This window comes from Fukomys damarensis, unplaced genomic scaffold (genome assembly GCF_012274545.1).
Source record: "Fukomys damarensis isolate Sample0158 unplaced genomic scaffold, DMR_v1.0_HiC HiC_scaffold_39, whole genome shotgun sequence".
NCBI lineage: Eukaryota > Metazoa > Chordata > Mammalia > Rodentia > Bathyergidae > Fukomys > Fukomys damarensis.
In genome coordinates this window covers 96,866,555-96,880,775 of record NW_022900951.1, presented here as the reverse complement: position 1 = coordinate 96,880,775, position 14,221 = coordinate 96,866,555, and the positions used below count along the sequence as shown (strand labels likewise).

General features: G+C 38.5%; 2 protein-coding genes across 3 annotated transcripts in view; one reads left to right on the top strand and one right to left on the bottom strand.

Annotated features, from left to right (window-relative positions):
* Tmem255a (transmembrane protein 255A) overlaps positions 1-5,535 on the top strand; it is a 66,001-nt gene extending 60,466 nt beyond the window's left edge. For both annotated transcript variants that reach the window (XM_010629577.3, XM_010629578.2), the window contains one exon: positions 3,748-5,535. In XM_010629577.3, coding sequence (XP_010627879.1) covers positions 3,748-3,906 — 159 coding nt within the window. In that variant the 3' untranslated portion in view covers positions 3,907-5,535. The remainder of the gene's footprint in view (positions 1-3,747) is intronic.
* Positions 5,536-6,556: 1,021 nt separating this feature from the next.
* Positions 6,557-11,461, bottom strand: Zbtb33 (zinc finger and BTB domain containing 33). The gene has a single exon (XM_010629579.3). The coding sequence runs from the start codon at positions 11,459-11,461 to the stop codon at positions 9,440-9,442; it is 2,022 nt and encodes a 673-aa protein (XP_010627881.1). The 3' UTR covers positions 6,557-9,439.
* Positions 11,462-14,221: the final 2,760 nt, after the last annotated feature.

Here is a 14,221-nt window from a genome sequence, read left to right as displayed (position 1 = left end):
TTTTTTTTTTTTTTGGTACTGGGGATCAAACTTGGGACATTGGCTTGCGAGGCAGGCAGCAGAACCACGAAGCTAAATCCCCAGCCCTGTATAGTACAAGTCTTAAGGGGTATGTTTTTAAGTGATTTGTTTCCAGTTAGAACTTAGTGATTGAGTTGAGCTTTGTTTTGTCCACCCAAGTCCATTCCCTTATAGTTTCACTGGAAGAAACACAGGTCTTTACCCAAGAAAGCCAAGAGATCAGGAACAGCTGCTTATGTCCCCAGACAAAATGCAGTCAGAAAATGCATATCCACTCTGACAACAAATCTTCCAAGAATATTCAGAGCTCCCCCATCCTTTTCTCAGATTGAAAAAATCACTTAAATTACAAGAAAATTGATCTTTCTGGACTTTCCTTCTGAAAGCTTCTCCATTTTGGTCATTTCCAAATAGGACTATTTCTGTCACTTTAGGCTGATGATCTCTGCTTTTCATGCAGTCTCAGACTGTGCAAAATGCAAGCACTTTTGTTTATGCTCTTTATTCAGCTCATGAAGGCACATTATGTTTTACTTAGACCACTAAAAATGATATATTATAAATTGGGCCCATTTAATAAAAGGATTGCTTTAATCCTGGGGGAGGCAGTTATTAGCACAGGTTGCTTAGACCCTGTGAGGGCTGTTGTTGCAGTCATTCAGCTGTTTCATTTCTTTCCTCCTCCCTTTCCAAGCTTTTCCTTTCTTCTCCTTTCCTTTGTTCCTGCCCCTCCTTTTTCTTTCTCTTCTTTTTATCTTCTGTTCTCTTACATCTTCAGCCTTTGCTTTCTGGGGTAGAATAGAGGGCGAGTGCAAAGAACCAACACATTCTGGATTTTACCCTTGGGACACAGTTTCTCTAGCTAATCATTGTCACCAGCCAGTTCCAGTGCTCCTTTTGGAGTCACTACTCTACAATGCTTCTAAAGAGAGACATGCACATTGGTCTTGAGAAGTGCAGGTCAGTCACTGGGTGGAGAGGAGGGAGGCCAAGGTAGAAGAGGTGAGGTGTCTAAGTCCCTGAAGGGAGCCCTGACTGTCAGCCACCCTTGACTCTGAGGAGCGCCTCATGAAGCTAGAGTTGACTAGGCACAGCTGTAGACTACTTTGATGCTCTCTTTGCTTTGTAGTATGCAGAGATTCAAAGCTCTTCTCCTGAAATACCCATCACATTAATAAAGTCAGAATCTCAGGTGGGAACTAGAATACACCAGGCCAGCTCCCTAGCCATGACAAAGTCAAATATTTCCCAAGGTTCCTGTCTGTTGCAAGGAAATTAGGGACCGGAACTGTGGGCACTTCCCCCCACCCCAAACTCCGAGGATGTATGGACTACAGCCAGTTAACTCCTTAGTTCTTCCAAGAACCCTTCAGTTTTACCCTTGAGACTCCCAGTTTTATTCTCAAAGGGAGGTGAGGATCACCTCCTCTTCATTCCTCTTTAATACCTCCCAAACATGAAACTAACAAGTGAAAATTTAAGGGCTGTTGCACCCCCTTTATTATCAAAGTGTCCAACTGCCACCCACAGCAGTTGTTGCTCACAGAAGCCTTTTAATGCTTCTCAGCACAGAATTGCCTTTAGTTCTACTTCAGGAAACCTGTCCCTTCCTTCTGTGGTTTAGAATACCTTAAACTGCCATCTCACTATCCCTGTAGTGGGATTTAGGGCAGTGTGCTCTGTCCCCCATATCTGGGCACAGAGATTCGTGGCCCTGGGAAGTCTTACTTTCCTGTATGGTTAAGAGGAAAAAAGCAACAACAGAGAAAAGCAACAACAGCAACAACAAAGATGGAGGGAGGGAGGGAAAGGAGGAAAAAGGGAGATTTTGGGGAATGCTGGGTGGAATCTTAGGAAATAAATGTACAATCTGTGCTGCTTAATGATGTTTAACTCAATGACAGACTATACACAACCATGGTCCCATAGGATTATTCACCTAGTGACATTGTAGCTATCTTAGTTTATGCAAGTACACTGTGATATTTGCACAATGAATTGCCTATAACATATTTCTCTGAACATATCACTGTACTGTTGTTTGAAAAAGGGGTATCTTTTTGGAGAGAGAGGAAAAATGCTGTTTAGACAGACATCTTACTTGTTTGAGCCCGCTGCCCTGAATTATTTTGCCTTTAAAGGCTCTCTGTAGGTTCTGTGATCCTGTCATTTCTTCACTCAGAGTGAAAGAATGCATAGAGTGGAAAATTACAGCTACAGTCCCATTATGTGGTAAGGGACACATATTTCAGTGTCTAAAACAAGACCTAGAAACCTGGATATCTCTTTCTAGGAGTGTCAGGACTGTGGATGAGGAGAATCAGGTAACCACAGTAGTCTCAGGTTCGAGAAACCTCAAGTCAAGGCTGACTCTAGATTGCTACAGGTCCAGAAAAAATGACATGATCTATTCAGACTCTTGCTGGCAGAATAAAGTAATAGTGAGATCTCTCCACCAACCTCTGCTTCCCCAGTAGCACTTGAACACTTTCGCTTCAAAAAAGTACCAGATCCTCTAGAGCTAAGATACAGCAGAATATTTGTAATTCTTCCAACCTGTTTGTTGGCTTATCTTTGTTCTGAGAGCTTAAAACTGGTTTCTTGCCTCTAGCTATTTCTGCAGTTTCCTCCTCACTCTAGCCTTATTCCATTACTGGAGCAAGGCAACAGCCCCCAAAGGGTATTTCTGTTATCTTTGAAAATAGATTTTTATTTTATTTAATTTTTGTGGTACCTGGAATCAAACTCAAGAACTCACACTTGCCAGGCAGACCCTGCACCACTGGGCTACATTCGGCCTTAGACTTTTATTTTTAAAAAGCATGTCAAGTTTATCTCACATACTACTGAAGTTATATTTACACATTCAAGATTTTTCAAGTAGCTACTCACTGTTATGAATTCTGGGACATAGAACAATGAACAAAACAGACCAAATTTTAAGCAGGAAAATCACTACAGTTAAGAGTAGACACAAATCAGAGAAAGAGAGGGACAAATAAGTCCTAACATGCCAATTCATATGGTATTTTTAAAAAAATCCCTATTCCCTCCTTTCCCAAAGATAGACAGCACAAAGATTGAATATTCAATCTCTGCAACCTTCCACACTGCTCTTCTTCTTACCATTTGGTATTCTCACCTCTATGTCTCTGTTACTCTTTGCTCTATAACCTACCTAAACACGGGTGCATGGCGAGGTAGTTAAGATGGAATAGAAATGATGGGTCTAGTTAGACTCCAGACCCAAGCAAGCCATTTAACCTTCTTTGAGTTTGGATTTTTTGTTGTGAGATAAGCTCCTAACCACTGCACTACTTCCCTATGATATACTCTTGGAGCAAAGGTTTCCCAGGGATCAAATGTTAAATGTTCTTCTTAAGACTACACCTACCTTTATGAAGACTAGTTGGGATGCTGTTGCCATAACTCAAGGTAGTGGTATTGATTGAAGGCTTGGGTTGTAAACACAGAAGGTGAGTGTTGTATTCGAGGGGCAATTAGAAGCAACAGGATTCAGTAGATGACTAGATGCAGCGTAAGGCTTGAAACCCAAGTAAGAGGTGGGACCCCACATTCCATGTCCCTCATTAATACTATAAGGTTTAGGAGCTCTGTTATTTCAAGTGGAAACAAACCTGGTCCACGTTCCCCTTTAGATAGTAGTGACTACTTGGGAAATTACAAACTGACTGCCTAAGATGATGTTTTCTTTTTATTACACAGCATTCCAGTGTCTTTCCATCCTCCCCTCCCTCTGGACTTTCTGACGAGCCCCAGTCTGGTTCTCCTTCGCCCAGCTACATGTGGTCCTCAAGTGCGCCACCCCGTTACTCTCCACCCTACTATCCACCTTTTGAAAAGCCACCACCTTACAGTCCCTAAAGAGGAATGCCCACTGGCTATTGAGATTATTGTGGCTTTTATATTTCTGCTTTAGTGGAAGTATTAGGATACAAAATTTAAAGTGTGACTCTTAATGCATAAAGTTTTACAACAAGCCTGCCAGGCTAGGGAAAGATAGGGATGAAGGTTGTTACCAGTGCAAAGAAAGGATGACTAGGCAGAACCTGGCACAAGAAGAGCAGCTCACACTAAGCAAGGCTAGGGAGCCAGCCCAGCAAGAAGACTGTCATGTTTGGACTTGCATTACCCTATGCTTCACTTCTGTATCAAGCAGGTGTCATTGACATGTCTCACTTTACAAGGAGCGTTGTCCTCAGGCCCTCGAGCCTGATTGCCACTCTAGTACCTTGGTGAAAGTACTTGGCTTACAAGGCCCTATCTTTCCCTACTGATGTTCAGTCCTTAAAGAAAATTTCCCAGATAATGGTTCCAGTACAGAGTTCTGGCTAAGATTTTGTTTGCTTTTTGTCTGGATATAGAAAAAAGCTGCCTGTTATCTTACTTCTTTCTTTTGTGAGTATTGTAAAAAATGGCTGTTTTTATCATTCAGCTCAGCTTTTGTTACTGGTACCTTCTAAAGGGAAAAGTGCAATATTCTCACATCTTTAGTGGGAAACAGGATTGTTCCAGAAGCACTGAAATACAGAGCAACATGTGAGCTGTTTCAAGTACATTTCAGTAATACATTTGGTAATTTGAGACTGAGGTTCTACTATATGTTATGATATTACAAAATACATTTGCTGCAGAAAATATCTTACAGATGAAAATCAGAGTTTAAAAATGCTAGGTTAGGTTGGATCATGACATGAATTTTTACTAATCTTTGTGACTATTTAATCTTCAAATATTGTGCTTCAACCCCAGCAAACCGCACGTGTCCTGCACCTCACCCCAAAAGAATCATCTGTATTTTAATGCCACTGCTCTTATTGGTCCTTTTTTCTGTTGAGACCAATCATGATAGTGTTAATTCAAGATTATGAAAGTGCTACAATGCCTCAAGTCTGTAAAACCTCCAAATGTAGCTAACTTGACAAATTTCTAAGTGTTACGGTAGATTTAAAGTCCATCTGACACATTGTGGTATTCATAGTTTTAAAAAAATTATACATAGTTTTAAATCATCAACCTACTGAGTTTAAAACACTCTAGAATCCACTCCTTCACTTCAGAATCAACACTTTCACTGGGATCTTATGCTAACCTGAGAACTGGTTTAAAGGAAGAATGATAATCTTACACTTGTATAATATAAAAATGCACGGGCTACAGAAGGGTACCTAATTAAATAGTTCTGCAAACACAGAACACATACTGGAAAAATTTCCAGCCAATTTTGCTACTTCCCAACTTGATGGATTAGAGGTAGCAGACAACTGCTGGTGCTCCCATCTACCTTATAGTTACCCGACCATCAAGAATCAAGGCACAACAAGTGCACTCATTGTTCACAGTAAATGTTTGCAAAACATTCAGTTTTACTTTCAGCATCATGAATGTCGTCTTATACAGATTCCAAATCTAAAATACTATAATCCTTTTGTGTTATACAAAATTACTTTTATTATTTTTACAGCTCTGAGAATATTGAAATTCTACTGGATACCAAAAAAGGACTAATAACCAATTGACTTACTATACAAATATCAACTTGTAATACTTAATATTTTTTGCCATTTACACTTTACCTTTTGCTTTAGTAAATGTGTATTTTAAAGGTACCATTATACAGTATAGCCAACATTTACATTTCTTAAAGTGTGAAGATTCTACGACTCATTTCTATGTATTTTTCTTATTTACAAAATAACTTGAAACAGTATAGATTTTGTAACACTTAATTTAAGCAGCTTCTTTATTACACTTGAATTATACAAAGTGCATGTTACTTTAAAAATTAATATTTGCTTTTCTTTGCAAAACATTTGCTGTAATGAAGGAATTTGTATTTCCAATATGTATCTGGACTGCATTTTGTAATTTATGGCTTTATTCCTAATTCTGCTTTAAAGTATTGAACTGGGCATGAAACATTAAAATATTAATCCAGAACCTATGTAAACTGGATGTTGCTTAAAATCTGTGTCACTGCCATGTTGGGAACCCAGACTGCTTTTGTGATGTTTCAAATTAATAAAACTATCCTCCTTATCCACCTACTGGAGTCCTAATGGTATTTACAATGGTATGACAGCATTTATCTCATTTTGATTATTATGGTTCAAGAAACAATGGGACATGATTAAACAACATATAATACCTAATGGAAAATTCTGCCAGGCTGTCATCAGAAATAAGTTCTAGTCTCTTTATAAAATGGAGAACAATAGAATACAAAGCCTGTGTAATTCCTGAAAGATAATCTTGTAAAAAAATGCACTCAACTTTAGAATTAAATCATTTTATTTTTGCCATAAGAAGCTCTATGAATATCAAGTAATGAATAACGAAAAGAACCCAAAGTCATGATAGATAAAACTGTACAAATGTGAACAATATAGTATTGGGGGAAATGAACAGGTTTCGTATGAAAGATAGAAGTGAGGAAATCAGTACTGTTAATATTTATTAGAATATGCATGCCCTGACAATACAAAGTACCTTCATCAATGTTTACTGCTTTATCTTTTTGGTACAATGGAAAAATGTGACATTTCCTCATGGTGGGTATATGTGGGGGAACCATTACCACTAAATTGAAAATAGTTTTTAAAATCTTGCAAGATTGCTGTAGCATTTAAAAATCTTTGCCTAGTTTGAGTATTTTTGTTATTTTTTGAAACAAATTACTATTTCAAATAGTTCCTATGTAGCATATCTATGGGTACTTTAGCATTAGAGCAAATATGAAGCCGACCTGAAAGAAAAAAGGAAGTTCAATATCTGGAAAGTTTAATATAAAATAGAAAAAGCACCATGCGAAGTTTTAAACTGCATCTTGCTACAAATTTTCAATCCAGTAGAAATGGGGAATGAAGAGTTTTATCCCAAAGGTATATTCCACATGAACTCCAAACTTTGTGTATGAAAACTTCTAGAGAAACAAAGACTTAGCCAAGCCTGTTGGCATATGCTTGTAATCCCAGCACTGAGGGAGTCTGAGATAGGAGGATGCAAGTTCAACTTCCACCTGAGCAATTAAGCAAGACCTGCTCAAATTAAAAAGGGCTGGGAACATAGTAGAGCACCCCTGGGTTGGATCCCCAGTAATCAAGATAAAAAAAATTGAAGACCTTGAGACATATGTAAGCATCTTCTGGCAAATTGCAATTTAACTTTCCAGGTTTCCTCATCCCCAGAAACTCCAGAAGATAGTTTTAGTAGGCACAGTTTAACACTTCATATTCAGAATTTACACAGCACAGCAGCAGCAAATAATTATATCAATATTACTTAGAATGGATAGTTTTCCATTATAGAATTAATTCTTGATTTGTCATAATAGACTTGTAGAAACTACTGAGTTTTATTATGACAAATTCAATTAATCTAGCAATTGAGCCTGAAAGGTCTGGAAGCTCTGCTGGCAAGGGTATCTATCACTCACATTGGTAGAAGCAATTATGTCTAACTGGTGAAATAGCATTAATGAAATTCAAATTTCCACTGAGAGTATGTCAGAGTGCACCCCACAGTCAAAGAAATGTTATCAATATCTACACAGAGCCTGGGAGGTAGCTCAGTGTTACCGCACCTTGCCTCAGTGGCAAGCGCAAGGTCCTGAGTTTGATCTCTGGTACTGGAAAAAAAATATCTACACAGAAAGGGACAAGATATTGTGATTCCAAAGATCGGATCCTTAAGTTATAAGGTAATTTCAAATCTTCTAACGGCTAGTTTAGATTCCCAGAATAGAAAACAATAAATGCACATAAACTTGACCCCTTGGTAAGCAAAGGATATTACTTTTCTTTTTCTTTGTATTATTGCAAATACTGACGTCTAATCCTCTCTGCTCCCAATTTAAAAAACACTGTTATCATCTTAAAATCTTGCTTACCATCTGAAGAATGACATAAAACATGAAAAACTATGATTAAAGCTTCAAATCACAGTCAAGAATTAAGACTTTAAAAAATATGTGGTGAGGAAGGAAATATCTATGTTGAACTAAGAAATACTTAAGCAATGTTATGAATGACTAATAACTATGCACAACAATCTTTCAGTACCTAATAATTTTTTTCCTTTGCAAAAAATCATTTACAGGAGTTCAAGTTAATTTTGCTTTAGATGCTATGCTATATATTTGTTCCAACCTGCTTTCTTTTAGTACTAGCATTTGAATAAGTTTTAACTTTATTTTCTAAGTGTTTAAATATGTGTCATTCTAAAAGGAAGAAAGGTGACATTTATTGTCACAATAAGTGGGAATTGACAAGCCTATATAATACTCCATATGTAGTTACCAACTGCTGTTAATATTGTAATGATTTACAGATAAAATGTAATTTATGTTAGAAGGGATAATACCTTGCTGAAAATACTAGATCACCATTTCAACTATTTCAAATGAAAACTTCCAACTGGAGGCTAATATGAACATTTAAAAATATGCCTGTAGCCTCCTGCCCAAAATACACAGGAGTCATCTATAGACTATCATTTACAGAGATTTATACATAATTAGATTATGCACAAAAATTCATTTGGTAGCTTTCAGATTGAAAAGTTTGCAACATTTTATGGGAGTATTTTTAAATATGAACAAAAAGAAAATCTCCACTTGATTCCATTCTGTCTCTATTATGAAAGAGCAGAGAAAAATAAGTCTGACAAAACCTTTCATCTCCTCCTGTCTGCATTACAGACTTATTTTTCTAATAGTTTTTTGCCCACAGAGATCACACTGCAAAGTGACCAGTCTTTTAGACTTTGGCAATATGAGCAAGGACTAATTCAAACTAGCGTTAAAACTAATTCATTCTTCATATGAAAGACTTGTCTGCATGGCTATTTTCATTAGGTTAGGGAGGCAGGAGGTTACTATCCATTTGGACTAGCAGAATAAATAACCAAGTGGAGATTTATTCTGAAATTTCCTAGAACAATTTTAGACATTCTTCTTTACTTTTTATGCCATATACAAGACACAACACACATTTATAGTCTCAATATTAAGAAAACTGAAAAATCAGCAGTAAAGTGCTAACATGGAAGGGAAAAAGTTTTAAGATGTGTTAGGGTATGCTAGTAACTCCAGTTATTTTCAAAGAACATTCAGACTGCTTTAAATTCTATTCAGAAAACTAACTCTCCAAGGTTTTCACTTTTGTCTCTTTTAAATGAGCTGAAAGCTAACTATATAAACATATACTTGGAGGGGGGATTCTCAACCTCTACTCAAACTTTCACAAAAATTTGCTTCTAAATATTAACATATAATCAATTAGGCTACCTTCAGATGTGGCAGATCAAATTGACTTGTTTCACTTTAATTGGTTTTACAGGTCTTCTAAAATCCCTGCCCATTAATCCAAACCAAAACTTTCTGATATTTCAAAGGAGTTCAGTAAGATTCTGGTATTATAAATTCAAACTCAGTACTGCCATCTGTTACATTCTGTTTAAAAATTGAATCATTTTCCTGCTGAATAAAAATGTCTTCCCAGGTCACTGGCTTGTTCTGAGGCGTAGATGCAGTCCCCACTGGAGGTTCTTTTCCAGCATCAACCTTATAACCAATACTGCCATCTTTCATTCCAGGCATAGTGCTTGACCTATCAGAAAGGTAGGCATATTGTCTGATCTGTAAAGACTTACATGGATGTAAACGATAAAGCTTTGAGTCACCAGAAGGATCTTGACTATGAACTGACTTTATGTGTGAAGACATAAACTGATAGTTGATGAAAGACTTGCCACATGCCAAACACTGATACCTTCGCTCCCCTGTGTGATGAATTTCATGCTTCGTGCGATATTCTGCAAGAGGAAATACTTTCTCACAGTAACGGCATGGATACTTCTTCTCCCAAGAATGAATGTTAAAATGTCTCCGTAAGCTTGTCAGACAGACGTAGGACCTTTTGCATACAATGCAGATATAATAGACCCTTCCATCTACTATTAACTCATAATGATCATCATGTTTCACTTTCATACGTTTGCCTGTTGACTCACTACCAGAAGTTTTTGGTATCTCATTCTCAAGTCTGGCTTCCCCTTCATCGGGGTCATCTTTGACAGGGATCACTATGTCATAAGTATCTTCACCGATATTTGCATAAACCTTGCAACCAGTTGACAAGCCTTCAATTTCAGTAGCTGTATCTAAAGTAATGATCTTCTGGCCCTCCATTAGATGTTTTGCTCCTAAGCCTGTATCATTAGTGTTTCTAGTAATTATATCTGAAATTTTTAAAGAATTGGAAAGTGGTTCTTGGAGAAGTGTAGGAATCTGCATCTTCTGTATTAGTGATCCATCAAAAGTGGGATTTTGGGAGGTATCAGCCTGTGGGACCAAAGATGTATTACTGACTGCTGAATCTGGACTGGAGCTGATAGTGTCATCATCATCGTCATCTATAATTTCCTCTTCTTCCTCTTCATTGGCTTTGTTTCCTGTTAAAACAACACTGTTTGATGTTTGCTCATTCTGCACAAGTAAATTGATTGAAGAGGACATATGGTTTGGAACTGAAGAACTGACATTTGGTGGGGTAGTAAGTGGTGCCTGATTTAACAAAATAATGTTAGGAGTCAGATGTGTTGGAGCCGAAGATACCAGCAATGTTTCACTTCCCTGTGTCTGGCTCAAAGTTGCCTGATTCACAGGAGGGGGAAGTTTCGGAGTAGGTGTGATATTTGTTAAAGGGGGAGAGTTATTGCTAGCACAGGGTGTAACATCTGAAATAGCAACAGGACCTGGGTTAGGCTGGACCTGTGTCACTGCACTGTTACTCGGCAAAGCCTCCTTTGCAGGCAAAATCTCAGAGCAGAAAATGACATCATCATCATCATCATCTGAATCAGTTACAATGATCTTTTTCATTTCATAATCTTCAGCAGATAATGAAAAAGACTCTGTTATAATTGGCATTATAGTAGCTCCATTATCCTGGGCTTCATCTTTCGATTTTTGTATTTCAAGGTTTTTGTCACTAGAACCAGGAGGTAAGGTTTCAGCATTACCATCTTGAGGGGTACTTGAGATGCTTTTAACCTGTGATAGTGGGACACCAAGCTCTGCTATAAATTTCACTCCTAATAACTGCCCTGATTTAATTAACTCATCAAGTAAATCTGCTCTAACACGGACAATTTTAGAACTATAAATATAATTGAGAATTTCTGCAAAAATCTCTGCTCTTATAAAGCTCAGTTCAACAACTTGCCCAGCAACTGAGAAGAGCTGATGAAAGTATGTACTTGAAGCTGAAAGAATATTCCTGTGGGCCCGGAATTTTCGGTCTTCCACAATAACGGTAACATCACAAAAGAGTCCATGGCCACGTTGCTCGTTCAAGGAGTTCAGTAGACTGCCAGAGTATTGAATGTCAGTTGCAGAAATCAGTTTTCTACTCTCCATGTCTACAAGAGAAGAGGAAGAAGGGATGAAGGAAGATTATGAAGAAAAAACAAAAGTACTTTATCATTCAGAATTTAAGCCATGGAATCATATTAAAAGTTTCAAGTTTTAATTGCAGTTTGCCATAACTTTCTGGTTTTTATATAAACTGTTCATACAGGCTAACTTTTGGACCATATGTCAGACCTTATGATTTCCTCCTGAGAAGAGTCAATTAAATTTTAAGTTGCTATGCAGATTTGAACAGCAATTTCCACAGTTGCCTTCCTTTGACTCTCAGATACATGCATCTCCAGTAAGCAACTTTTAAAGATTAGAATTCAATTTGTTAGTACCAATTTTGTGTTTTCTCTTCAAGCAGAGGTAAGAATTAGTTTTTAAGTGTCTTAAAATTGTTTTAAGGAAAATGTTAATCATAAATGTAGAGTTTCATCCATCAGTAAATGACTGATGTAATGTCAGAAAAGCTTGGTATGATTTAAAGCTACTTTGTGCAGCCTAAGGACATTTACTAACACTGACACTTACCTTACAACTTCCCATTATTTAAATTGGGGTGTCTCATCTTGATAAACTATTAAACACGATTCTTTCCCCTTTCTGTTTCATCCCTTTGCCTAGTTCTCTCATCTCTCTATCATTTATATCAGAGGTGAAATGTTAAACGGTGTCAAACAAATTCAACAGAGGCTATCATGAAAAAATATGACAGTGGAAAAGGAAAGCGTCCCACTTCTTAATGAATATTTCCATGAAAACCGCAAACATTTCATTTCACAATGGCACCTGCTTGTTATCCTAGCACTCTAGTAGGCTGAGGCAGGAAGATCCCAATTTCCTGCCCAGCCCGAGGAACTTATTAACTTACTGAGACTGTCTCAAAATTTAAGAAATGGGGGGTAGGTGCTGTGGTTTAGTGAGAAAGCCTTGGGTTCAATCACCATTAATACAAAAAAAATTGCCACGCAGGGTGGTGTTCACCTGTGATCCTAGCACTTGGGAGGCTGAGGCAGGAGGATCGCTGCCAGTTCAAGGTTAGCCTGAGCTATATATATAGTGAGGCCTTATCTTAAAAAAAAAATTATGTACATCACTACAAGACTTTTTTTCTCACCTAATGTTAGTGAAAATGAAAACATTAGCTTATTGGAACAGGGGAGACATAACTCCAGACAGTGTGGGGCTGCAATTAGATGGCATTGCTGTGTATCCCCTAAAAAACTTTTTTTCCAATATTGGGGATTGAACCCGGGGCACTCATCTGAGTTATAGCCTCAGCCCTTTCTAAAATATTTTTATTTTGGGACAGGATCTTGCTAAGTTGGCCAGAATGGGCTCAAATTTGCAATCCCCCTGTCCCAGCCTCCCAAAAATGCTGAGATTACAAGCATGTATCACCACAACTGGCTTAAAACACTTTTTTTTTTTTTTGCTTCACAGAAGAGGCCCCACACACAATGATTCCATAGCTGTCAAACGTCCACATATATTAAAAACATATACTACATATTAACCACCACTTGTTAAGTACCTTTAGAAAAAAAAATATTATATCCCCTTAAAGTTATCCAGAGTATCATTCTGCCTAAAGTTATATATACATAAGGCAGAACATCTCAAATTTTTTTTTTTTTTGGTTTTTTGAGACAGGGTCTCACTATGTCGTTGAGACTGACCTGGAACTCACTATGTAGCCCAGGCTGGTCTCAAACTCACAGTGATCCTCCTGCCTCAGCCTCCTGAGTGCTGGGATCACAGGCGTGCGCCAACACGCCCGGCTACATCTCAAATATCTTAAAATTTTTTTTCTTTAAACTTTAAAAAAATTATACTTAATAACAAAAATCAACTAAAAGTCTAAAAATCAAGGCCTTAAAGCATCATCCAATAGGTGCTGCATGTCAGTACCAAGGAATTGCAGGTTACCATAAAGGTACTCAATGAGAATGGGTGACCTTTGGACAACGTGCCAGGAACCAGATTCCGAAATATGGGGATTTCAACAGAAGTCACTTCTGAGTGGAAGAGCAGGTTTTCTGAATGATTTTTCGTCTCCAATAGTTTTTCTCAATGTGGGAAAGAGTAAGTATACACGTCCAGGTGATGCCGGGACTTTGTTTCTTCTTGTTTAGGTGCCCACATCTCCTGCAGGTCAGGGTGGGCCCTGGGTCAATTCTGGTTGGTCTGAGCCCTCCCTCATCCACTTTGCAACCTGACTGTGAAAAGGCCATTCTCTATCTTTGCACGACAAATCCTTGACCAAGGACAAGATCAAGATCGCGGGGGCTGCTAAGAGATAAAAGCCATCCACCAGGGAAGTGAAACAAACCAACACGAGGCTCCCTGCGGCAACTGAACCCCATCTCCTTTCCTCCACCTCTCTCTTCTCCATTTGCACCCTGCCAGCGGTAAGGAAGGCTTTTAATTCCAATTCATGTGAAAGGCCGGCTTCTTGCAAATACAGATGCAGGTACAAACAGCAAAGTGAACAAGAGGTGAGGGAGCAAGTAGAAGGTGGCGAGCAGTAGGGTGCGGTGTTGGGGAGGGGCGAGGCAGGCGGCATTGTTATGCCCCGGGAAGGGGACCGAGGGGGAGGATGGGCTGGGGAGAAAAGCTCCAAATCAAAGTAAGGGCTAGGTGGAGAAAAAGAAGCCACAAAAGAGAGCGCAGAGGGGCGAGGGAAACGCCAAGTGAGTCTCTGTGGCGGGGTCCCCACGCCCCTGGGCCTACCCCAGGGCATTGGCAGCCCTTCGGCCCCGG